Source organism: Carassius auratus, unplaced genomic scaffold (genome assembly GCF_003368295.1).
Source record: "Carassius auratus strain Wakin unplaced genomic scaffold, ASM336829v1 scaf_tig00033420, whole genome shotgun sequence".
NCBI classification, from domain to species: Eukaryota; Metazoa; Chordata; class Actinopteri; order Cypriniformes; family Cyprinidae; genus Carassius; species Carassius auratus.
This window is the reverse complement of record NW_020526078.1, coordinates 1-27,559: the sequence shown is the minus strand read 5'-3', so window position 1 is coordinate 27,559 and position 27,559 is coordinate 1. Positions and strand designations below refer to the sequence as shown.

Below are 27,559 nucleotides of genomic sequence, written 5' to 3'. Positions count from 1 at the left end.
TTTTCATTTTATTAATGCTCAGTAAATGTGATGATCAGTGGGAAGTCAGGAGCTACATGTCAGTGTGTTGGGTGATGATGAAAATAAGACTTTTAGTCTTGTTTTAATGAATCACCTCAGACTTTGCATTTCGGTTCAGTTTTTTATTAAAATACCAAATAAAAAAAGAGCGTCAAAAGTTACCGACTGCAGCTTTAACGTTATTTAAACGCTAGTACACAATGAGACATTCATGTATTTACAGAACAGTTTAACACATGTGGTACCACAGAGATGAAATAAATCTAACATGATTCTATCACAAACTTATCTCTAACGTGTTAAAACATTTGCACATGTATGTAGATCCGTTAGCTGCCTTTGTATTTACATGATTAATAATCAAAAGTTTATTTTATCATCATTTTCCTCTGGGGTCTTTATGTGACTGTAGGCAGATGTTCACACACACCTCCATGCTCACATTTATTGTGTGTGTCACGTAGAGTGTTGTGTTATATCTGATGATTAAACAGTTAACCCCTCGACTGCGTTAGTTGTGTTTGATTGGGAGTATTGTTGGTCGAAACAAGGGAGGAGTTAAATCTACAGCACTGATTTGATGTCGTCATGTGACACTGTAGGATTGGATCACGTCGTGTGAGGATTTCATTAATTGACTTTTGATTTAATTAATGATGCATTATCACTGGGAATCAACCCTAATCTTAAAAATCATTGTGTCTGAACCATTTCACAGATGTTTGTAGTTTTTCATGCATCAGGTATTTTTATGTACATATGTCCTTCTGATTAAACTGCATTAGTCAGTCTGGCATCTGAGCTGTTACTGATCTCCACTGCGCTGCTCTCGTCTGGTGTAGAAAGGGGTAAAGGCTGACTGGATTCAGCTGATTCTACAGATTATCACTGGCCTTTACATCTAATTCTACAACTACCATGTTACTCAGTGAAGGACTGGGTTCATCTGGTTCTACAGGTTTTGGAAGATCCAGGATTTTAAGACAGCTCTTATCACCTGCTCCAGGATTGAAGAGAGGAACGAGTGATCCAGAGAATCTGCTGCTGATGGTCAGGAGATGTTTTCTCTCTGTGACGTTGTAAAATGAGAGCTGACCGTGATCATAATCTAACAGCACTCCCAGTCGTTCAGGTCTCGGTGTCAGAGAGAATCTGATCAATGGATCAGTGTTAGTGCAAAAGCCACGAGGACCGTCTGAACACAAGAACCAGAAACCAGCTGATGGAGTTAAATCAGATCTGTCTCTTGTAGGAAGGTTTCCATGTTTCATCACACCAATCATCCAGAAGTTTTTAGGAGGATTAGGTGGAGCTGCCAGCTCTACTTCCCAATAGTGACAACCAGAGGTGAATATTTTGGCTCCGTAAGCACATAATTCATATGGAAATCCCTCTCCAGTGGGTTCATATTCTTTACTGTCCCTCAAGATTTTACAGTCTTTCGTAACCCTCAGATCTGGATGTAAACGCTCACGGTCGATAGTGATCTCAACTTTGGGGAAAAACACATGAGCAACAGTTATTAATCCTCATGTATATAAGATGATCTTTACACATATATTCATATATAGCTCAGATGAGATCATACCTGCATGTTCCCTCAGTTCTTCTATATTCATGTCTTCCACAACTACAGTGAAAACACATTATTTGTGAGTAAAAACTATGGCTATGATTGAAAACTTCTACAGTATATGCAACAGAACTTAATCAGTTATTGAAAATAAATAACAGTAATGACAATAATAAGTGAACAATTGTGTGACAGTGGGATTGTCACAAAAGAGGCTCTTTAATTGATAGAATAACATACGAAATATCATAAATGATGTGATAAATTGTAAAAATAGCAAACAGAAGCATTTTCACTGATGCTTGAAAATCCCTGGATGTCACTGTGTGAAATAAATTGGTTATATCCACTCATAACTAACAAACATGACATATTCATGTTAGTATCTGCTATAACATTCATGAGGATGTTGATTTAATGATTAGTGAAGCATTTCAGCAGTTACAGTTCTTATAAACATACAGCACAGAACAACATCTTCAGATACCTGCTTTTAGCAGTCTCTCCAGAGTCTCCTCCTCATGAACTGAAATGAGAGAAAATATCAGAGAATGGTTTATGTAACGATCCCAGACTTCTGGGGGCCCTACACAAAACTGTGTGTGTGTGTGTGGTGTGGTATGTGTGTGTGTGGGGGGGGGGTATCTTTAGCTGTATCAGGAACAGGCATGTTCTCTCAGTAACAGGTCTGAAAGGGTTAATCAGATTCATGAATGTGACTTACTTTCTTTAGTTGGTTTCTTTTCTGCAGAACAGGTCAAAAACATCAACACATGAGATATGCACGAAACTAAAACCTGCTGATAACCACATCTTTAAAATCTTTCAGACAGACTGTACCTGTTCGTTTGTGTCTGTATCTGTAGAGGATCAGCCCAAACAAACCCAGAAGAGAACAGATGAGAAACGTGAAGAAAAGAGCCTTCCATAGACCTGATGAATCTGATGAATCTGATGGACCTGAGAAACAGAAACCAGATTATTTTAAACTCAACTGGAGCAAAATAATAAAATACAATAAAATCAACAATTCCTGAAATGAAATATTCCTTTCATGAGGTTTAGTTTGAATTGTAGTTTCTGACTCACTCGTGATTTTGAGATCTACCACTTTACTGTTATATGAATGTTCTCCGCTCACATAACAGTGAAATAAACCTTCATCCTGAAAAGTGAGTTTCTCCAGCCGTAGAGAGACGTCTCCATCCTTCAGTCCACCAGACTGATCTGACCGCAGAGTCAAAGAGCTTCGGTTCCTGAAACATTCCTGGATGTCCTGGATCTTCCCATGATTATAGAGCAGAACAGGGTTGTTAAACTGATCCTGACGGTACCAGCGGATCTCCAGAGCTTCAGCGTTCTCAGGAGGAGAGATCCAGCAGGGAAGAATCACTGTGGATCCCACATGAGCCACTATAGGATCAGGAGGAACCACCACAGTCAACGACACTGAGAGACAGAGAGAGAGAGAGAGAGAGAGAGAGAGACAGAGAGAGAGAGAGAGAGAGAGAGACAGAGAGAGAGACAGAGAGAGAGAGAGAGAGAGAGAGAGAGACAGAGAGAGAGAGCGAGAGAGAGAGAGAGAGACATACAGAGAGAGAGAGAGAGAGAGACAGAGAGAGAGAGAGAGAGAGAGAGAGAGACGGAGAGAGAGAGAGAGAGAGAGAGAGAGAGAGAGAGAGAGAGAGAGACAGAGAGAGAGAGAGAGAGACAGAGAGAGACATACAGAGAGAGAGAGAGAGAGAGACAGAGAGAGAGAGAGAGAGAGAGAGACGGAGAGAGAGAGAGAGAGACAGACAGAGAGAGAGAGAGAGAGAGAGAGACAGAGAGAGAGAGAGAGAGAGAGAGAGAGTGAGACAGACAGAGAGAGAGAGAGAGAGAAAGAGACAGAGAGAGATTTTTTTGATTTTCACAATCGATTTATTATAAAAATTTTAATATAACACTTTACACACACTTGGAAAAAAAAAATATATATATATATTACATTAAATCTCTTGCAAAGACAATTTCTTCATTTTCAACTGAAACCAGAGCATAATTACAACACCACTGAGTTTTCAAAAGCCTTTAACGTACTCATCAATTTATGAAAATTAAAATCAATAAGTATTCTTGATTTTACCATATTTTTAAAAACTAAAACAACATCTTGTCCTGACTTCTCTTCAATCTTATTTCTCCTAGTGATATAAACAGCATATTTTGCTTGTCCCACAATAAAATTGATGACTTGACATTTGAACTTTTGTTTTGAATTGTAAAAAAAACCCAAAATATAATTTTGTTTTGAAAAACTAGTATTAAAATAATCTAAAAAAACACTTAATAAGTCAAAAAGAGGGTTTAGTCGCTTACAATACATGAAGCAATGAAAAATAGTCTCCCGTTCTGAACAAAAAGGACATTTGTCGCTTACAGTGGGGTTTAAAATAGACACAAATGCATTTACAGCAATGGCTCCATGTAAAATCCGCCACTGCAAATCACCAATATTCTTTTTTAATGGTGGTTTGTAAAGTGCTCGCCAGACAGGTTTAGTTTCAGAATTGATTCCTAATTTTTCTCTCCATACTGTATCTGTTTTAGTACTTAAATTTTGCTGATGAGTAACTTTAACAATGCATTTATATAATATTTTCCCTTCTACTGTACAAAAATCAATATAATCATTACTTCCAAAATTGAACAGGGGGCTATTAAAACAAAACTCATCTATTACAGGGAAAATTTCAAGTTCAGGAAAAAGATCTTTACTATCAGGGCTTAAAGTCCCTGCACCAAACTCTTGTAAAAGTATCTTCTCTTCATCAGTTAAAATCATAGTTATTTTTTCTAGAAATTTTTTTACAAACCGTATTGATCGAACTCCTAATAGGTTAGCTACTTTTTCAGCTCTCAGTAAATTATAACCTGATTCATTTATAATGTGTTTTAGTTTAAAAACCTTTTTATTACATAATAAATCTGTTAAACCAGGAAAATCTTCTGCCGAAGTATCAAACCTAGCTCCAAAAACAACTGGTTCTTCCAATAACCAATGAAGAGAAGTTGCTGGTTCCATCCAGCGATGTTTAAAGAAACCCCACACTTTGAACAGATTTTGATAGAAAGAAGGAATTTCATTAAAAGTCAATCTTTTATGGTCCATTAGAAACAATGTTAAATCCACTTCCATATTGCCAACTCTTCTCAAGATACTTAAGGCCAGTGGTCTCCACACCAATGAATAAGGTCCCATCATAAGTTTCTGTATATATTGGAGACGGTAAGTGGCTCTTCTACAAGCGAGATTTACAAGACCTTGACCTCCTTCCTCTTTGGGCAAAAAGAGAATGCTTTGAGGAGTCCAATGATACTTGTCCCAAAAAAAGTTCACCAGTTCTCTTTGAATATTAACAAGGAGTCCGTTTGGAGGGTCAACACAAGCAAGTTTATGCCATAGTGAGGATGCCACAAGATTATTAATTATAAGAATACGTCCTCTATAAGATATCTGAGGCAGCAACCATTTCCACTTTTCCAATCGACCTTTTATTTTCTCTATTAAACCTTCCCAATTTTTCCTAATAAAGTTTTCATTTCCTAGATAGACACCAAGGTATTTTAAACCTCCTCTTTTCCAAATCAGTCCTCCAGGTAAAGCAGGAAGATCTCCACTCCAACTTCCCACCATTATAGCTTCACTTTTCCTCCAATTTACTTTGGCAGAGGAAACTAGTTTAAAATCATTTACAATTTTTTCTAGCTTAATAACATCTTCCTTCTCATTTACAAAAACAATAACATCATCAGCATATGCAGAAAGGTGTAAAGAATTATTACAATCAGGAAAACTCAAACCTTTTAAATGAATTCGTAGTTTTTGCAGTAAGGGTTCAATTGCCAGGGAGTACAACATACCAGACATAGGACATCCCTGCCTGACCCCCCTTTCAACTTTAAAAGGAGCACACAAACCACCATTAATTTTAAGAACACTCTCAATGTTACAGTACACAGCCTTTATCATTGATATAAACGTATCGTTAAACCCAAAAGCCTTTAAAGTAGTCCATAGAAACAAATGTTCAACTCTGTAAAATGCTTTCTCTTGATCAAGAGAAATCATTCCAGAGTTAATTCCCAGGAGTTTAGAAGCATCAAAAACATCTCTTATTAAAGCAATATTATCAAAAATAGACCTGTTGGGAATACAGTAAGTCTGATCACAGTGTATCAATTTGCTTATAATTTTACTAAGTCTCATAGCTAAAGTTTTGGACAAAATTTTGTACTCTGAACATAAAAGTGAAACAGGGCGCCAATTGCTGATATACTGAAGATCCCCTTTTTTGGGTAACAGTGTAATGACTGCTCTTCTGCAGCTTAGAGGCAATAGTCCTCTTTTCAGACTGTCATTAAAAACTGTCAGCAGATCTTCTCCTATGACGGGCCATAGAGTCTTATAGAACTCAACAGGCAGCCCGTCAATTCCTGGAGATTTACCATTATCCAAGCTCATCATGGCAGTATAAAGCTCTTTCAATGACAACGTCTGTTGTAGATCATTGTTAGACTCTTCATCCACCTTTGGCAGTCCTTCAAGAAAATGATCAGCCTCTGCACCCCATTTCCTCAGTTCAGATTTATAAAGGTCAGAAAAAAAAACCTACAGCACAGCAACGTATGTCAGCAGGCTCAGTTAGTTCTTGTCCTGTAGCTGAGCGTAAAGTATGGATCATTTTACTTCGACCTTTTTTAATTTCTAAATTAAAAAAGAATTTTGAGGGAGCATCCATTTGTGCCACAGTTTGAAACCGTGACCGGACTAAAGCTCCCTTTGCTTTAACTCCCAACAGGTCTACCAAAATAGATTTCTTTTCTTTCAGATCATCAATATGTTTTCTGTTGTTTTTTTTGATGCTAATAAATCTTGTAAAACAGTAATTTCCGTCTCTAAAATCTTCATTGACTGGGCTAGGTCTCGAGTAACATTAAGAGTGTACTTTTGACAAAAATCTCTAATAAGAACTTTTCCACAATCCCACCATTGCGATAAAGATACATAAAAATGTTTTTGCTGCTTAAAAGTTTTCCAAAAAAACTAAAATTTTCTAAGAATTTTTCATCATTCAACAATGAAGTATTAAAAATCCAATAAGCACTTTTATACTTAACACATTTAAACAAAACACTACACAGAACTAAGCTGTGGTCAGAAAAACCCACTGGAATAATTTTACAGAACTTAAAAAGATTTCGTTGATGTTGAACACTATATATTCTGTCAAGCCTTGCTAAGGATATATAATTTTCAGTACTATGAGCCCAAGTATACTGTCTAACATATTGATTCATATTTCTCCAAATATCACATAAATCATGTGTTTCAATTAATTGTATAAGTATTTTCTGAGAAGCAGCATGTGGTTCTATATGATTTCTATCTAACTTAGAATTTGCGGGTACAATTAAAATCCCCACCTATAAATAACATATCATCTGGATTTAAGTCTTTTAAGACAGCATCGACCTTATCAAAAAACAAAACTCTTTCTAACCCCTTTGTAGGAGCATATAAATTCAAAAGCACCATGGTAACTTTCTCATATTTTACTTTGATCTTTAACAAACGACCACCAATTATTTCTTCAACTTCACAAGACAAAGGTAAAATGTGTTTTGAAAACAAAACAGCAACACCTCCACTAACAGAGGATTTATGACTTAGGACAATCTGTCCATCCCATTCTCTTTTCCAGTCGTTCTCATTTTTAAAATCACTGTGTGTTTCTTGTAAAAACAAAATATCAATTTGCTTTTGTCTACTAAATTCATATAACATCATTCTTTTATAACCATCTCTGGCACCATTTAAATTTAAAGTTCCAATTTTAAAATTTGTCATATTTATTTTAGAGACAAGAAAAAAAAATAAAAAAGTTGCCAAAAAAACTATTTTTGGCAAAATTTTAGAAGTTGACAGCTTCATCTTTATTACATTTTTTTTTCAGTTTGTTCACCAATTTTCTAAGACGATAAATCTCCACATCTTGAAAAGCTCCCTCTTTTATTAGATACCTTACATCATTAATAAATTGCTATCAGGGAAGAAATCTTCTACTTGCACTCCTTTTACTCCTTTTGTTTCTTGCAGAAATTTGCTAATATCATTAGCACTATACAAGCAGATCAAGGTTTCATTTTGGGAACTTAGAGACAGATTTGAACATTGAGATATATTGGAATCAGAGGAATCTCCATCACTATCTGATGCCACACTCTCTTCACCACCCTCATCTTTCTTTACTTGTTTAAGTAACTTTTCTTTTCCACCACTTTTTTTCTTTCTTTTAACTGGGATCTTGAAAACAGATTTTGCTTCATTCTCAAAAACTACAGCATTTTCTTGCATATCCATTTCAACAACATCTGTTATGCAAACGTTCTCAGAAGGTTCAGCCTGCTCATAAGGCCTAGCGAATTCATCATTTTTACTAGACATGGTAACAATCTCAGACTCAGTTTTATCAGATCTTAACTCAGCAGCCACAACTGCAACCGGCCCAAGCTCACCGGCTTCGACCACTGACACACCAGCAATGTCAGTGTCATTCACGATCTCAGCCAGCGGAACAACAGACACCCCCATTTCAGTGCTTGTGTTCACAGCTGCATTTTCCTTTTTATTCGGACAATCACGAACAAGATGTCCAATCTTACTGCAATTAAAACATTTAATCGTAGTATCAGATGTTGCAAACACTGTATAATCGAAACCATCAATTTTGAACTTGAACACCAGATCAATCTCATCAATTCCGTTTTTCAACACCATGAAAACTTGTCTTCTAAACGAGACTAAATGTTTCACCAAAGGTGATTTGCACCCAAGAGGAATTTTCTTTATTGATGAAACCAGTTTTCCATACCGAGATAACTCTTGCACCAGTATATCGTCATTAATAAACGGAGGCACGTTGGACAGAATGACCTTTTTGGACGGGCTACTCAACGGTAAAACACTCACGAGTGAACCGTTCAACACAACGCCACTTTGGACAACTTCATTTGCCTTCTCAATTGATTTAAAAAAGATAACAATTGCACTATTCATTCGCGATGCAGAGACAATATAATCATGTCCCACAATCTCTCCCACGGCTAAACATACCTGCTCCACGTTAATCTTAGACTCCACCTTCACTCCATGTCGGCGGGTTAAATCTTTAAAACTCATCGTGTTTTGGTTCGTCATGCCTCCCAGCGCAACGCTGGTTGCAGACGGAAAAAAAGCTTTTAACTCTAACCGATCCAAACATACAAACAAACACACAGCTCCAAATACAAAAGCACGATGCAGTCACCTTTACCACGCTCAGTTCATGTACTCCGACAGAGAGAGAAAAAAAAAAAAAAAAAAAAAAAAAAAAAAACACCCAAACCGAAAGAAAAGAAAAGAAAAGAAAAGAGAAAGAATTCACCACGCGCTCTCCAGTCTCGCTCAACATACGCCCACGCATGCGCACGAAAGAGAGAGAGAGAGAGAGAGAGAGAGACAGAGAGAGAGACAGAGAGAGAGAGAGAGACAGAGAGAGAGACAGAGAGAGAGAGAGAGAGACAGAGAGAGAGAGAGAGACAGAGAGAGAGAGAGAGAGAGATTTTGAGATTTTAACAAAACTTTTATTACAACACAGTGTACAAGACATTACCTAGTATTTATCATACCAGACTTTTACACCAAAGTATAAATGTACAAAATAAAAATGAAAAAAAATCACAGCACAAAAATCAATTCGCCTTCAAAAACAGAGCACAGAGCCTCCTTGTAGCACCAAATACATTCAAATGTAACAAAATCATCAATGGACTTATAATATAAAAAATCTACCATAACTCTTGACTTCACCAGGTTAGAAAACAAGGCAACCATATTCTGATTAAGATTCTGTTCTATTTTCTTTTTCCTACTTAAATAAATGGCCAGCTTGGCTTGGCCTAGAACAAAATTCAGAAGCTGACAGACAACACTTTTTTTTCTCACATACTTGTACCCCAAAATAAATGTCTCCAGAGAAAAGGTCTCATTGCACCTCATAAAAACATCGCTTACAACTTCAAACAAAGGTTGTAGTCTACAACAATTCATGAACACATGAAAAATGGTTTCTCTAGTAGAGCAAAAGGACATCCAGAGTCAACTTCAGGGTTTAAAACTGACACAAAAGCGTTAACCGCAACAGCACCATGAATGATCTTCCACTGTAAATCACCTGTTCTCTTGGTTAACGGTGGTTTATACAAAGAACTCCACTCAGGCTTTACGCCTTCGTCCAGTTTAAAAACATCACGCCAGGGAGTATCAACTCTTGCACTTAAGACATTTTTGCTAAACACTAAAACACAAGACCTGTACAAAGATTTACCAGCACTTAAAAAAAAGTCTTTACACAGAGATGCAGAATTTTTAAAAAAGGGGGAAATAATCCCTTCAACATTTATAGCCAAAGATAAACGAGGAAAGGAGTCTTTGGGATTTGCAACACAAGAACCTACACAATATTCCGTTAACAATTCCATTTCAGTTGTTTCAAGAGCAGCTTTCCATTTCATGAGCAACTGGTTAACAAGACGAATAGACCTGATTCCCAAGTGTTGAGCTAGAGCTACTTCATCCTTGAAATCTGGCCCCACAATGCTCAGTAGCTGACTCAGAGTGAGAACGTCATGTCCCACCAACACCCTACTGAGTCCAGGAAAACAGGAACTGTCCATTAAATCCAACCGGGCGCCATGGATTAAAGGCTCTTCCAGTAACCAGAAAAGAGAAGGTGAGCTATCTGAACGCTGGACAAAAAAGAGACTCCAAACTTTAAAAGTATTCTTATAAAAAATTGGCAACTTAGAGGTGTCCAGTTTTAGGGGATCCATTAGGAAAAGTGCTTTGTCAAGTCCCAAACCTGCAAAGCTCCGTAGAATCAGGCATGAAACAGCGCGCCAGTTACAGTCTGAAGGTCCATCCAGCAGTCTTTGCACAGACTGCAACCGAAAGGCTGCAATCCTGCTTTGAAGATGCATTAGTCCTTGTCCACCCTCCTCCTTAGGCAAAAACAATACATTTTGTGAAACCCAGTGTAACCTATCCCAAAAAAAGTTCACCATGAGAGTCTGAATTTTTAAAAGTAATTGCAAAGGAGGATCTACACAGGCAAACCTATGCCATAAGGAAGACGCCACCAAGTTGTTAACAATTAAAACGCGTCCTCTATATGATAATTTTGGAGACAAATGCTTCCACTTGTCTAGGCGTCCTTTGACTTTTTCAATTAAACCTTCCCAGTTTTTCTGTACTACTGTCTCCTCACCCAGAAAAACCCCCAAATATCTAAATCCTTCTTTTCCCCACTGTAAACCAGAAGGGAGTTGTGGTTTTCCACCTTCCCAGCTTCCTATCAGAAGGGCTTCACTCTTATTCCAGTTTACATTAGCGGAAGACAAGGTTTTAAAATCTCCAAGCAATTCGAATAAAACCTGCACATCACTTTGCTTACTAATCATTACTACTAAATCATCAGCATATGCTGATAATGAAAAGTTGCAATTACACGATGGCAAAGAAATACCCTCTAGTTTCAACCTAATTTGTTGTAATAAAGGCTCTATGGCCAAAGAATAGAGCATACCAGAAAGGGAGCACCCCTGTCTAATACCTCTGCAGGCTTTAAAAGGAGCACACAAACCACCGTTAACCTTGAGAATGCTCTGAACGTCACTATAGAGAACTTTCACCTGATCTATAAAGGTTTTGCAAAAACCAAAGACTTCCAGAACTCTCCATAAATAAGTGTGCTCAACGCGATCAAAAGCTTTCTCTTGATCTAATGATATAAGGCCATAATCTAGATTTAGCCTCTTAGAGACATCAAGAAGGTCACGAATCAGAAAAACATTATCAAAAATTGACCTCCCGGGGACGCAGTATGTCTGATCAGGATGAATTACCTGGTCCATAACCTCTGCCAATCGATTTGCTAAGACCTTAGAGAGCAGCTTGTAGTCGCCACACAGGAGGGAGACCGGTCGCCAGCACCTGATGTCCGTCAGATCACCCTTCTTGGGTAGGAGAGTCAGGACCGCTCTGCGGCAACTCAATGGCAGAAACCCTCCGGCTAAACTGTCATTCAGTACCTCGAGCAAGTCCTCTCCAATCTCTGACCAAAGGGACTTATAAAAGTCAACAGGCAGACCATCAATCCCTGGTGCTTTTCCCAGCGCCATACCTTGGAGGGCTTTAACCAGTTCCTCCATGGTCACAGCACCTGAGATCTTTGCGTTGACTTCCTCCGCCACTTGAGGAAGATTTTTAAAAAAAGCACTGTCACACCTATAATCTGGACTCAGTTCATTTTTATATAAAGACTCATAAAAATTAGCTGCTCTCTTACGGATATCCTTAGGGTCAGTTAACAATGCTCCAGATTCAGACCGTAAGGCATGAATAACTCTATTCTGCCCATTTTTCTTTTCCAAGCTAAAGAAAAACCTTGATGGTACATCCATTTCATTTATGCTTAGAAAACGTGACCTGACCAGAGCACCCTGCGTTTTAAGCCCTAAAAGGTCAGATAGCTGAGTCGTCTTATTTTTTATAAGAGACTCCACCTCAGGCAAGTGAGCCAATTCTTGCAATTTTAAAATATCAGTCTCTAAGGAGCTCAAACTCAGGGTTACCTCTCTAGTGACGTTCTGAGAGTATTGTTGACATAGTTGCTTTATCTGGACTTTCCCAAAGTCCCACCATTGCTGCAGTGTTCTAAAAGAATTCTTTGTAGTTTTAAACATGCTCCAAAAATACTTAAAACTTTCCCTAAAACACTTGTCATCCAATAAAGTGGTATTTAAGTGCCAATAGGCACTCTTTGGCTTGATAGAATTAAAACAGATACCACACTGCACCATACTATGATCTGAAAGACCCGATGGAATAATAAAACAGCTCTCAACAATACTCCCATGATGTTTAAAAACATAAAACTTATCCAGTCTTGCTAAAGAAATTGTGTTACCACGAACATGAGACCAAGTGTATTGCCTTTGCTCTCCATTAAGCTGCCTCCAAATATCAATTAATTCATGTGTTTTTTTTTAACTGAACAAGACGCTGACGTGAGGGTACATGAGGTTCCACATGATTTCTGTCCAGATTAGACTCTGTGCAATTAAAATCACCACCCAAAATTAAATACTCGTCATCAGCAACATTTTGTAAGATAGAAGACAAAGTACTTAAAAAAAGCATTCTCTCAACAGCTGAAGTTGGTATATACACACAAATAAAAACAAAGACAACATTTTCAAAAGAGGCTCTTACTTTTAAAAGTCTACCTTTAATAACCTCTTCAACCTGATAAGAGTGTGGGCTGAAACCCTTAGCGAAGAGAACAGCGACTCCACCACTAATTGTGGTATTGTGACTTAGAACAGCAACCCCATTCCATTCCACTGCCCAATCAGCAGCATTAATAACATCAGTATGTGTCTCTTGTAACAGCATAACATCAATTTTTTTCTGATGAATTATTTCAAATAATACTGCTCTTTTATACATATCTCTGGCACCATTCACATTCAGAGTAGCAACATTAACGTGACACATGCTTAAAGAAAAGAAAAAAAGAAAAACAATGTCCACAAAAAAACCCCACTAAAAGCCATGGAATTAGGTTTCCCCCCTATCCTCATTACTACGCTCAGAGTTAAGTTTCCTCACTATTTTTTTTAACCTGTAGACCTCTTTATTTGTAAAGGATCCCTCCATCATGAAAGCCTTAGTATTCTCAACAAACTGCTCTGTATTAGGAAAAAATTCATCAATGCACACACCCCTCTTATTCTTAGTAGCTCTAAGAAACAGTTTAATATCATCAACCTCGTAATGACCAGAAAAATCACTCTGAGAAAGACAAACACTTGAATCAGATGATGTACTATCACTTTCCGTATCTTCATACAACTCACTTTTATCTGATTTTTTTGCGTGTCTATCAATCCCAGTTCTACCAGGCTTCCTCCTCTTTAACGGGACTTTAAAATCTGCCTGCACCGTTTCCACTGGAATGACGTCACCTACGCTCTCCACAGCAGGCTGCAGCTCAACATCGAGAGCATCGTTTAAATGCTTCTCTGTCTCAATAACGGCTCCCCCCTCCTGAACATTAGACACAACTAATGTAACATCAGTAACTGTGCTTTCAGGCGCAGGTTCTTCAGTTACAGCGATCGCAGGAACACCATCACTTCTATCCTCTGAGACTTGTAACCCTGTCGCTGACTCACCCGGAGTCTCGTCAACCGGCTCCGTTTCAGCACTAAGGACATCGCTTCTGACGTCACCACCACCTGACACATTGGTTGAATTTTTCCCGGGACAATCACGAATTAAATGATTAGTTTGTCCACAACTAAAACATCTCATGTTTCCCGATGTCACGTAAATGATGTAATCATAGTCATCCGCCCGAAAGTGCAAAGACAGATCCATATCAGCATCATCATTCACTACCATGTAGACAAACCGCCTAAATGAAACGACATGCTTCAATAAAGGCGATCCACCACCGATAGGGATCTTTTTAATGGGAGAGACAAGTTTTCCATAGCGAGACAAAGCCTTACCTAGTATCTCATCACTTAAAAATGGCGGTACATTAGATAGAGTGACTTTCTTTGAAGGTGTTGACAGCGGAAGTACAGCATTAAACAGATCATCAATAACTATTCCTGCCTCAACTAATTCATTAGCCTTTTCAACAGTACTAAGAAATACCACAGTGGAATTATTCATCCTGGAGGCAGACATAATGTTTTCATGCCCAACTACCTCTCCCACTGCAAGACAGCACTTCTCTACACTAACCGCAGACGCCACTTTCACGCCATGACGCCGGGTCAATGAACCCAAACAACACCGTGTGTGTGGGGCCGTCATGCTCCCGGTAAGGTGGCACGCGGCCCAAAACAACTACAAAAAAAACCCCAAATCGCACAAAAAAAAACAATCAAACGAAAGATCAGAAAAAAAGCCAGAAAGAAAAAAAATTAGATTTACTCAGACTCACCGAAGAGCTCTCACCCACACGCTCTGCACACTCACGCTCGCACCGGAAGTGAAAGTGAAAGTGAGAAAGAGAGAGAGAGAGAGAGAGAGACGGAGAGACAGAGAGAGAGAGATTTTATATATGCACATTGCGTAGTCTTGTTCTGCCCCAGCTAACATTTACGAGTGTTTAACATTGACCCTAGACTGTTTATTGATTCTCGATTCTTCGTCTGCCGCCTGCCCTGACCTCTCCGCCTGGTATTGTTTCTGATTCTGGATATCCTCTGACATTCTTGACGCTGTTATCTGAGTATGGTCCGCACCTTGGTAAATTTTTCATGTTTGAAAATAAAATTTGTTCTCTGATTGACTAATTTGCTGCTATTTACAGGTTTTTGTTTATTTTAATAGCAAATCTGGCAACATTGCATCACCAGTATTATTTTGCTATTTACACAATGTGCTAATATAGATTTGATTTATACTATGTTAAAATAGCAGGATTTATACTGCTTACTGCAAATAGTGCCAATTATCTGCATCTCAGTATTGTAGTACATTATAAATCAGTATGCACTAATAACTTATTGAGAGTAAATGTAATGGATGCCACCTCATTGAGACAATAAAGCCCTCCCTACACCTACCCTTAACTTTTTGATTATTTACTTAATTTTCATTGAAAATAAATGCTTTTCTGATGTGATTTTAAATTTGAAAAGCGAAAAAAAAATTCACCAAAAGGCAGATTTGAACCCGGGTCAAACACGTTAAAATATCTATGTCTTACGCTTCACCTTCTGTGCCACTGAAGTTGAGTATATATAAAAATAACACTTTGGTGGGCAATATGTATGTGTGCATGGATAATAAATAACTGATAAAATTATCCACCACATAAATATAGTATTAACAAACTTTGATGCAATAAATAGTCTGACAATTATCTCATATATAAATATACTACAAATGGATCTGAATGTCTCTGACTCTGCATCACAGGTGTTTTGTGTTAAATGTGTTAGAAAGAAAACATGTTATTTATCGGCCAATCACATTGCTGCGTGCATCACGTCATGAGGCATTACTCTGCTCAAGAGCAAGTTTCCTCACTTCAATAATCTATATGTGAGTTTGCAGTGTTTTTATTTCATACACTGCCTTTAACTATCATTTTGCCTTATTGACACTTTTTTCTTAATTAATGTTGTTCTGTTGCTTTGACACAATCTGTTTGGTTTAAAGCAATATATAAATAAATGTTACTTGACTTGACAATGTTTAATAAAAAATAACACATACTTGACACACATTGTGTAACTGTAACACATTAGTGTGTAAAGACTTTCCACAAACTCTCTGTGTTAGGACCGGGAGGAATAACAGTAATAAATGTGTTGAGAAACATTACAACACTCATGTTTTTAAGTCAGTTTAATATTGTTAGAGGTGCAACAAGAAGCAAATGATAACCTAAAAAGCTTTTAGTTCTGTAATGGTGACTGCTTCTCAAAAGACAACAAGAAATAACTTACAGGAAAGAAGGATAACTCTTTACATCACTTGAAGGATGTTTAAAGTACAAACTTAAAGAGGGGTAACATTTTGGTTAGCTATGAGTTTGACCTATCATACCATACTTTATCTGATAAATATGCTTTATAAAATAGAAAAAAAGAGGAGCTCATACATCACACGAGCCATGATATTAAACATTTATAGTCGGTTATTATGAAATTAAGAGTGGTAATAATTCTAGCTATGCTAAAACTGAAAAAGTGGTTCAAACAAAAGCACATACGTGAACATTGATGGTTGTACATAGACTTTTATTTTATTTCATTTTTTTTTTAGCCTAACCAGGGACTTGGACTGCAAATTAGCCACTGGCTAGAAGCCTATATGTACAGCATCGGGTGCATGAAACGGTAGCAATGTTATACTGCATTGTCCCTTTTAAATAAACTGATAAATTAATAAATATTTTTATTTGTCAGATTCAGGTTGTACCAGTGGGCCCGGTTTGAAAGTGTTTAATTTGTATGTTCGTTCTGTTTATTTGTTTGTGCTATTTACACAGTGTTTAAATTTTTCAAGTTTGTAAATGTCTAGGTACAGGAACCGAAAAATTAAATGTAAAATAGCACTGCATAGTTTTCACTGAAAAAATTTCATACTCAGTCAAACCAAAATTTATTCAGTTTTCTTCAACATTTCTCACATTATCACAGTTTATTTGCTCTAGTTTAGAAAATGGTTATGAAATCGGACAAACTCAGAGTTAGACTGTCAGAACAATGTAATCTTAATATCATCCTGATATTTCACTAGTAATCCACTGTATGAAAATTTATTTGGGTATAATATTCCACAGTTCACTTTATTTTGCTATACTCACTTACATAAATTCATTATAGTGTTCTGCACATATTAGTAAAATATATATAGCCTGTATATATATATATATTCATCCAATATAATACACATCCCATTTTTTTCTCAACTGTTTACTTTCACTTAAGACAACCGATAGTTCTTTCGAACATACGTTCCAAGACGGGTTTTTTTGACATATTTTTATGCATTTGTTGTACAAGAAAAAAGAATAAAAACAGACTGCAATTCATGCTGCTGAATTGGGCTCTTTTCTGTTTGTTTAAACTGCGATTTGTATTTGCTCGTTCAGTTGCAGGAGATACTTCGAGGAGAGCTTCGGAAAGGAGAGCTGGGTTCAGTGTTTCTGTCAGATGCGGCTCTGAGTGTCACGACCAGTGATGCAAGGAAACACGGAGAGAGAACCAATCGCGAGGAAGTCTTTATTTAATGGGTAATCCAAAAAGCATAAACAGTCCAGGCAGGGGTCAATACCAAAGCATCCATCCAACACATAAACAGACATGAACACAGGGCAAGGGAAAGACTGATTGACGGACGTGAATTCACAAGGACTCCGTGACACATACTAAGACAGACCGGGTTAAATACACAGGGAGAGACGAAGGCTAATGGGAAACTGACAGAGTGTGATGATTGGTAATTAGTGACAGCTGGGTGCAGTAATTAAGCAGGGACTTGAGGAATGTGGTTAATGAAGTGACAGACACCGTGGGAAAAGAGGACATCTAGTGGACACCCAGGGAACACAACCCAGACACTGTGACACTGAGACTGTGAGATGCGCGCGCACCGAACACAGCACGCAAGTAACCAGCTTCTCAGTCCAGCTTTTCCACGTCTTGTGTTTGAAGGCTTTAGACGCTTTAGAATGTTTAAACTCGCAAGTGGCAAGGCTTAAAAACACGTGAAAATTATAAGCTTTCAAGACTTCCTTTTAGACTGGCTTCAGCCCAGGGGTGCTGCTAGGAGTTTTGGCCCCATGACAAAAAAATCTAATTGGGCCCCCTCTGCGCAGCTGTTGTCTCCACATCTCTAGGACCTAACTGTCCCATCAAATCAAGGAATACATTTGGAAAATCTTGAATAAATTAGTTCAATTTTAATTTTTGGGTGAACTTTCCATTTAATAGAAGTGAAAAAGGAGCTACTTATATATATATAAGTGTGTGTGTGTGTGTTAAAGAAGCACAATAAGACAAATACAATAGAGATACAAATTAAACTCATTTTTCAGATACTGTAGGTTTTACTTAACATAGTATACATTTACTTAACGCCTTTTGTTGGTTAAAATTAATGACATAGGTATTTAATTTGGAATGCTGTCCTTTTCAGAAGGAAGGCATGAATCTTATACTGATTCACGTTTAGTTTTCACACACCTGTTCATGTTCACTTAATCCATAAACTACTGTATTTACGTGAGATAGTCTACACAATAAACATCTGGACTGTTGTGTTTGTATTTGAGCGCAGAGAACTGATCGCGCGCTGTATATAAGAACTGAGGAAATGGAGCGCGCGAGAGAACTTCTATCAGCGTGATTCCGCCTATCCCGCCTTCATTAATTTTAAGTTGGTCGACCACTAATTGTGACTCCCGGGAAAAACGGATCGTCTGGTCACCTCATCCCTAATCCTTCGGTTGCTGAGGACATTGTTTCAGATTGCTAGTTCGCGTTTTATTTATTAGCGCGCCGTGCATTGATGACTGTCTGCAACTGACACACCGTCACTGATGAGTGCGCTTGCGCTAAGGCAGGACCAAACCATTTCATGCAGATACAGAGGGGTCAATATGGATGTTTTATTTTTTGGTCAATGGTGATATTTAACTTGTATTGCCAAAATATGTAAAATCAAAGACATCATTCATTTTATTATTATTTGAAATATACTCGATGATGGTTTATATAATGTTTAATATAATAAAAAAAAAAAGTTTTTACGTTTTTACCTATTTGTTGTGCCCCCTGTCAGCCAGGGGCCCTTGGAATTGTCCTTACTTTTCCTTGGAATTGTCCTAACCCCCCCTCCCAAGTGGGAGGGGTTTTTTTTAGCCTTTGGGCTGGAATTCGTCAATCCTGAAAGCACCATCTGTAGTGCTGGCCCTGCATGTGCTGGCCGCATACTTTTTTATGTAGGATATTCAATTTCAACCTCAACAAAACTAATCATAGGCCATTTTGTGGACATTACACAAATAAAAAAATGATACCTAAGTAATTATAATAAAATTAAAATAATAATAATAATATTTTTTCCACGTATTTTTATAGGGCAAGCAGAGAAGGGACAGTTGATCTCGTATATGAACTCTACTGTATAAATATGAATATTTATCTCATGTAATGAAAATAAGCATAACACTGAATGAAACTCGGTCATGTTCTTACCTGAAGTCTCTATGAGGAGATTCAGCAAAAAGATAATAATCGACAGCATTCCTGTGAAAATACAGACAGACTCCAATAAAACAAACTCTGAGGAAGATTCTTCCAGAATAAATCACATGAAGAGACATCATCGATGTTCAGTGAGGAAACAAACTCACCGGAGACGAAGAGAAATCAGATAAATTCAGAAATAAGCGACACGTTTCGGCGGCAGTCCAGGCGTGCTCCCGGTGTTCCTACTGTTTTACTTTCGGTTTCTAAAACTAACAATGAATCAAATAAGAGACCGCACCAGGTGAAGAATAACGTGACATAAGCGATGTAATTTACATCAATCACCTTTATTAATATAGTGCTTTTAACAAAATGCATTGCGTCAAAGCAACTGAACAACATTCATTAGGAGAACAGTGTGTCAATAATGCAGAATGATAGTTAAAGGCAGTTCATCATTGAATTCAGTGATGTCATCTCTGTTCAGTTAAATAGTGTCTGTGCATTTATTTGCAATCAAGTCAACAATATCGCTGTAGATGACATGATTTACTCTAATTAATTTCAATGAAAAACAGCGAGAAACAGGTGAATAAAGACTGACAGTCAGTTTAATGTTTAGAAATTATTATTTCAAGACAAAGCATTTTTGCTCGTTTATGAGTGCCTTTTTTGCTCGATTACCTAGGTGTGCTACTTGATCGCAATCTTTCCTTAGAAAGCCACGTTTCTAGCATTTGTAAAACTGCATTTTTCCATCTCAAAAATATATCTAAATTACGGCCTATGCTCTCAATGTCAAATGCAGAAATGTTAATCCATGCATTTATGACTTCAAGGTTAGACTACTGTAATGCTTTATTGGGTGGTTGTTCTGCACGCTTGGTAAACAAACTACAGCTAGTCCAAAATGCAGCAGCAAGAGTTCTTACTAGAACCAGGAAGTATGACCATATTAACCCGGTCCTGTCCACACTGCACTGGCTCCCTATCAAACATCGTATAGATTTTAAGATATTGCTTATTACTTATAAAGCCCTGAATGGTTTAGCACCTCAGTATTTGAATGAGCTCCTTTTACATTATACTCCTCTACGTCCGCTACGTTCTCAAAACTCAGGCAATTTGATAATACCTAGAATATCAAAATCAACTGCGGGCGGCAGATCCTTTTCCTATTTGGCGCCTAAACTCTGGAATAACCTACCTAACATTGTTCGGGAGGCAGACACACTCTTGCAGTTTAAATCTAGATTAAAGACCCATCTCTTTAACCTGGCATACACATAACATACTAATATGCTTTTAATATCCAAATCCGTTAAAGGATTTTTAGGCTGCATTAATTAGGTAAACCGGAACCGTGAACACTTCCCATAACACCGTACTTTCTACATCATTAGAAGAATGGCATCTACGCTAATATTAGTCTGTTTCTCTCTTATTCTGAGGTCACGCCAAAGAGAGAAAACAACTGGGAGTGTTAGTAAATGCCCCATTCACAAATTGGCACAAGAAAAGCATGGTAATAGGCAGTCACTCAACAAAAGCATATCACTTGGCTGCTGTTGAAAATGCTCAGTTGTTTCTCCAGTCAGTTGAAAAACATCAGACCGAAACCTTTGTCCTTATGGACAGTGAGCAGAAAGCCAATATCAAAGAAAACAGGCACATATTCAAGTCTGTTGCAGGTCGCCAGTGCATTGGAGGTAGTGGCAATCCTAGAAACCTTTTGGCACTGATGAAACTACTTTGCAAACCATGATGAGAAGCTGAAGCAGCACATGGAATGGCCAATACTCAGAAATGCCATCTACCTCTCGCCCAAACCCAAAATAAGATGACTGACATGATAGGAAATCGAATAATTCAGGCCCAGATTGTGGAAGAGGTAAAAAATGCACAGATCTATACAGTCATGGCTGATGAGGTGACATCCCATAATGTAGAGCTGATGCCATTGTGTGTAAGGTTTCTTGACAAAGATCTTAATATAAGGGAGGAATTGTTGGAGATTTGCTCTCTGCCATGAATCACAGGCAGCCACATTGCAACCGCAAGTAAAGATGTGCTGAGTCACCTCATCATAGAGACTGGTGATTGCCAGAGATGTATAGTAACGAAGTAGAACTACTTCACTACTGTACTTAAGTACTAAAAGGCGGTATCTGTACTTTACTAGAGTATTATTTTTTTCTCCTACTTCCACTTTTACTTCGGTACATATTTTCGCTGAGTTTAATACTTTTACTCCGATATTTTTTTATGTGCTGCATCGTTACTCGTTACAATTATAATAATGTTACGAATCATTCCATTACAAACCACTGCCAGAACTGTAGATGGCAGGTTTGATGAAGCTGGCACATCATTGAGCGAAACAAGCGAGACTGCGCGTGCTGACTGAACTGCTGTGAAGAGAGAATGAACACCGAGCCGAGCCAGATAATGACTCGTTCACGACTCAAGAACCGGTTGCATCGGTTTTCGGATGACCAGTAACGTTAGTTCTTTCTGACAGTTCGATTCAATAAACCAGTTGAAGAAAACAGTTTACCAATTCTTTTGCGCTCGACGCAATGGCGTCATTGGCGATGACTGCACCTGGGCTCATAACATTAACACAGAATCAGTTCAGAATCAATCACAAAAAGAATCATTTCTTTTCAGACGCTGTGTGTGTCGGTTTGCTTCACGCTAAATCACACATGCGCAGTATCATCAGCTCCTCGGTTCACGAATCGGACGCGTCTGACAGAAACGGTTCTTGACTCGTGAACGAGTCATTATCTGGCTCGGCTCGGTGTTCATCTTCAGTTCTCTCTTCATCAGTTCAGTCAGTGTACTGTTTGAGTCAATGAATTACTCCGGGATATTGGTTTGTTTTAACTCAGAGGGAGTGTCAGAAACATTAAACAAGTTAACAGCTTAATTAATCTGTGGATTAATGCGTATTGGAGACGCGAACTGTTTAAAACGATTCAGTTCGATTTGGTGGACTGTTTCAAAAAGATCCGGTTACATCGAATGATTCGTTCACGAACCAGATATCACAAACTGCTTTGTTTTTAACTGTCTTACAACAGACACGGAAGAGAAGACAATGCTGAATAAAGTCGTAGTTTTTGCTATTTTTGGACCAAAATGTATTTTCGATGCTTCAAAAATTCTAGATGACCATCTGATGTCTTACGGGTTTGAAACGACATGAGGGTAAGTTATTAATGACATCATTTTGCAAATTGGGCTAACTAACCCTAGTAACCGTTTTTTGTTTACAAGAAGTTACAGTCAAAGGAATTGTGATTGTCCTTTAGGTTAATCATTTGAAATAGTAAAAACAATATGTTCAAACTTTTGACTACTTTCTTTAATAGCTACATAACACAATACTTCTACTTTTACTTTCAGTACTTGAGTAGTAAATTTTAAAATAGACTACTTGCAATACTTAAGTACAAAAAATGTTGAATACTTTAGTACTTCTACTTAAGTGTGGTGCTTAAAGAGCACTTCTACTTCTACTCAAGTCACTTTTTTGATAGAGCACTTGTACTTTTACTCAAGTATGGGTCTCTAGTACTTTATACATCTCTGGTGATTGCAGAGGCCAGGGGTATGATGGTGTCAGCAGCATGAGCAGTGAATGTGTTTGTGTCCAGGCTCTGATGAAGAAGGATGCACCTGAAGCAGTGTACATGCTGTAACGGGCATTGCCTGAACATTGTCACACAAGATGGGCAGAAAGACATGACGCATACAGCCACTTTACAGTGCCTTCGTCTTCATTGTCAAGGCTGTAAAAGTCATCGCACTTGGTCTCCATTCAGAAGATTACAGCCAAGATGTCACCACTGGATGGCAGGCAGTACAAAGCAGAGGCCTATAGTCTCTTGTCTCCAAAACTCTCCAAAACTTCAGTTTTCATCCTGACCTTCCTCACCGTCTATCAAGTCTTGTCCCACCTTACAGACATCACAGTGAAGCTGCTAAAGACCTCAGTTGACATCGTGGAGGCATTTAGCATGGTAGATGAGGTCAAGAATATCTACAAGAGCTACGTGAGACAAATGAAGATGACTTCATCCAGATCTACAAGCAAGCCATCAGGACGTCTGCTCAGGTCGATGTCCAGCTGCTGGAAGGCAGACACACAGAGGAAGCGTACCTGCTCAAACTGTGAAGGACTACTATCATCTCAACATGGCTATACCTTTCCTAGACCATGTGATCTTGGAGTTTGAATCCAGATTCAGTCCTCTATCTGTAACCGTATCCAGGCTCCTGGGTCTAATGCTGTCTATACAGTGCAACTGTGACCGTGGACATTTCTGAAGTAGTCCAACTTTACCAAGATGACTTCCCTTCACCAGAGCTGACTGACCAGGAACTGAACCGCTGGACACTGAAGTGGCAAAACAAGCCATCAGAACAAAGCCCAGCTTCATGTGCTGAGGCAATCAAACAATGTGATGCGCTGATCTACCCAAACATCTTCCAGCTTCTCAAGAGAGCGTGTACTCTTCACCGGTCAGCCAGCACGCTCCGGAGGACTGAACACATCTGAGCGCAGCAGCATGGGAGAGGACCGCTGGTCATCCCTGGGCCCTCATCCTTACACACTATGACCCGGCAGTCCACCTGGATGAAGATTACACCCAAGAAGATTGGAACTGACCAGTGAACTAAATCCAGAAGTGTCGAGACAAATACAGCAACGAGCAAAGCATTGACAGAGAGTCGAGAAATGATGATGAGAAAAATGATTATTAATATTTCAGTAAAGTTTATTAAATCTATTCTGTTGTTAGTGTGGTCTTTACACGTACTGTGTATGGACTGACAAAGGTGTTACATGAGGAAGCAATGTGACAACAATGCAGTAAATATTTTAGGTGTATAAAAAAGCGTGCTCATTAAGATACCAGCACATAAGATAATCCAGCACAAATCAGTGTGTAAAAGAACCTCATAATTAAATACAAAAGGTGGAGAAAACTGCAAAAAGGTCCACTTTCTGGAAAAAAAAAAGACCCCCCCCCCCCCCCCCCGACCGCACAGGCTGGATTCGAACCTGAGAATAATAATAAAAAAACGTTTGTTTATATGTATATTAACTATTAATAATTGTTTTTATACAGTGTATGATATTAACGTATATGTAAATAAATTGGTTCATTTAATACCCGGTTTGTCCCTTTAGGGGTCACTGTTTCAGGCTGTGTTTGACTGTTCTCAGTGGAGATGAATTACAGTCTTCAGATGTGATGTTCTGACTGATGCAGAGTCCGCTGACAAACAAACTAATTATTATTATTATTATGAGATTATTTAAAAAATGTTTATATTGGCAAATTTAATACTGAACAAATTTAAGAATTAACTTGAGAAAGATAAATAATGATTAAAAAAAGAAAAAAAAAGAAATCTGCTTTCTGTACTGGTTACAATTTTATTGAAATAGTGAAAAATGTTAAATAATTGGAAAAACTAAAAAGCAAAGCTGTTTTAAAATAGGAAAAAAGGTAAATTTGAAGACATAGAATGAAAGCACATTTATGGCACAAAGAAAAAATCATTCTTTAATAAGTAATAAAGTAACTCAGATGAAACGTAAAGAAAAAACAGACATCATTTACAATTTTTTTCTACATTTTATCATAATTATTACATTTAAAGTCGTATTTTTTACATTAATTTAAATATGACTAAAAAAAGTATATTTATTATATGTATTTATTTTTTCTTTTATAGTGGAAGTGCGCATACTCATTATCATGATATGAAATCCCTTTTACAGGAATATATGATTCATCATTTTAAAGTGCACCTTTTGTTTTACAGATTGTTTTTCATTATTATTACATTTTATTTGTTCTGCTGCACAAAAATGTTAAAATATTAAACTTTCATTTTGTTTTGGGTTACTGTCCTGATGACAGATCTAACCACGTCTCATTATAAGGTTTCTAACAGAAGCAGTCAGGTTTAGAGCTTGTATCTTCTGGTATCTGACTGAATCCATCATGCCATGTGTCTGAACACAACCTCAAGGATCTCTTGCAGAGAAGCAGGCCCACAACATCAATGATCCAACAGAGTATTTACTCCTGGACATGGGGCACTGTTAACCCTGTTTGCACAGAAAGCCAGTGCCGTTTGAGGTTCCAGTCGTGTCTGACAGCTGAATATGTTTGTTTTTGGATGAGTTAGGATCATGTTCCTCCCGAACAGCATGTGCTGATTGGTGTAGGGGCTCAGATAATGTGTGCAGTTCTCCAGCAGTTTCTTACAGATATTTTCTGTTTGGTGAAGCTCAACTATCTTGTTCTGCACATCAGATCTATATTCTTTTATTTTTCTCCATGTGATGGATGGGATTTGTGTTCCTCACATTTATAATCCCTGTGGACAGGAAGTCATGTCTGGACAGTTTCATGCTCCTTGGTCACTCTGGTGTGCTGAAACGTGTAAATATCAACGGTAATATGCTTTATTTGATAGATATTGATATTTGACTCATAATAATTGCTAGGGCTGTCAATAATTGTGGCCAATATGAACTAGAGAAAGCATTTATTTCACAATGAGAGTTTTACTGTAATGAAAGTTTAGACTTTTGTGAATGTGTTGAATGAAAGATCAGAAGGGATGAACAGTGCAGATTTATGTTCATGCTCATATTTACAGGACACTGTTATAAACAGAGCTTGTGCGCCCTCTGCTGGTCAATTCTGCTCATCGGAATAAACTACTTTTTAGTACAGGTTTTTTTTTTTTGTTAGTTTTTTTTTCATTAACATCTTGTACATGGTAACTGAGAGGTGTGTGTTCATGTAAGGTCTTACACACACACACACACACACACACACACACACACACACACACACACGTATCTTGGGATCCTCTTGTGCTGGAGGAGTTATAAACAGAGCGCTGTCTTCTTCTGCACTGTTGTTACTGTGTGTTCTGTTTCTATTACTGTATCTGTTACTGTGTGCTCTTCTCTTCTGGGCGGTTTCTTCTGTGTTTGTGTGTTGGGGACGTAAACGCGTCATCCGGGTATTTCCACGCCCGTGCGCGCGCTCGCTCGCTGTGGAAGGCGCGCGCGGAAGGAAATCTACGTCGCGGTGTGTCGCCGATTCTTCGCTACAGCCCGGAAACTTCCAAAAGCGACAGAGAGCGACCCGAGCTGCAGTGACGCGCGACATGGACGGTAAGTCGAGCGTTATAAAGGCGTGTTTCTTCATCTGAGCGGCGCGAGCGGCTCGTCTCGGTGTCCGCGCGGAAGGGAAAGTCCCGCGCCTGAAGTTTTGCTCTCGGTTTCGGCGAGAGACGGGCGTTCCGTTGCTCCTCCGGTTGATCGGGACGGTGTCCGCGGAGACACGGGAATCAGACGCGCGAATCATCGCGACGCGTCAACGCGAACTAAACTCATGTGGACGCGCGTTATCGCGTCGCGATGATTATGGTCATTTATCATTACGGCCTACAGGTGTGTGTGTGTGTGTGTGTGTGTGTGTGTGTGTGAGTGAGAGAGAGTGAGTGTGTGTGTGAGAGTGAGTGGGCGGGCGAGCGAGCGGTGTGTGTCTGTCTGTCTGTCTATGTGAGTATGTGTGTGTGTTTGTTTGTGATAGAGCGTGAGAGAGAGAGAGAGAGTGTGGTTTGTGATGGGTGAGAGAAAGAAGAGAGTGAGTGAAAGTGTGTGAGTGAGAGAGAGAGAGAGAGAGAGAGAAGAGAGTGTTGTTTGTAATAGAGTGTGTGTAAGAGAGCGAGAGAGTGTGTGAGAAAGAGTAAGAGTGTGTGTGAGTGAAAGAGAGAGATAGTTCTGTGTGTAATGTGCCAATCTTAGCAATAAGTAAAAAAAAAAAACATTTTATCCAGAACCCCAGTTCTAAACCAGTTGTAACCAGTTGCATTTGCAGTGATCAGTCCCTGTAATATTCAGTGTTATTGTACCATTTTTGTGCAGTACGAGTAAGGGCGGGGGTGTTGGGTATTAAAGTGCTTGCAGGTCCTGTAGTTTAATGTGTGATACATATAGAATGTATTTATAAATACCACATATATATATATATATATATATATATATATATA

The 27,559-nt window shown here is 38.3% G+C and overlaps 1 protein-coding gene across 1 annotated transcript; it reads right to left on the bottom strand.

The window, feature by feature from the left end:
- Positions 1–448: 448 nt before the first annotated feature.
- Positions 449–19,716, bottom strand: LOC113081222 (butyrophilin subfamily 1 member A1-like). Its single transcript, XM_026253304.1, has 8 exons — positions 19,627–19,716; positions 19,469–19,519; positions 2,684–3,043; positions 2,435–2,554; positions 2,319–2,339; positions 2,082–2,120; positions 1,610–1,651; positions 449–1,513 (listed from the first exon to the last, which is right to left on the bottom strand). Exons 2-8 carry the CDS (start codon positions 19,515–19,517, stop codon positions 897–899), a joined length of 1,248 nt encoding a protein of 415 aa, XP_026109089.1. The 5' UTR covers positions 19,518–19,519; positions 19,627–19,716; the 3' UTR covers positions 449–896.
- Between the last annotated feature and the right edge of the window lie 7,843 nt (positions 19,717–27,559).

What these genes read in the sequence shown, in the direction of transcription:
- LOC113081222 (XM_026253304.1), bottom strand. Translation starts at nt 19,517, where the DNA reads ATGCTGTCGATTATTATCTTTTTGCTGAATCTCCTCATAGAGACTTCA. An exon ending in ATACAGACACAAACGAACAG is followed by an intron (nt 2,340 to 2,434) that starts GTACAGTCTGTC and finishes CCTGTTCTGCAG; the next exon opens with AAAAGAAACCAACTAAAGAA. An exon ending in AGAACTGAGGGAACATGCAG is followed by an intron (nt 1,514 to 1,609) that starts GTATGATCTCAT and finishes TTTTCCCCAAAG; the next exon opens with TTGAGATCACTATCGACCGT.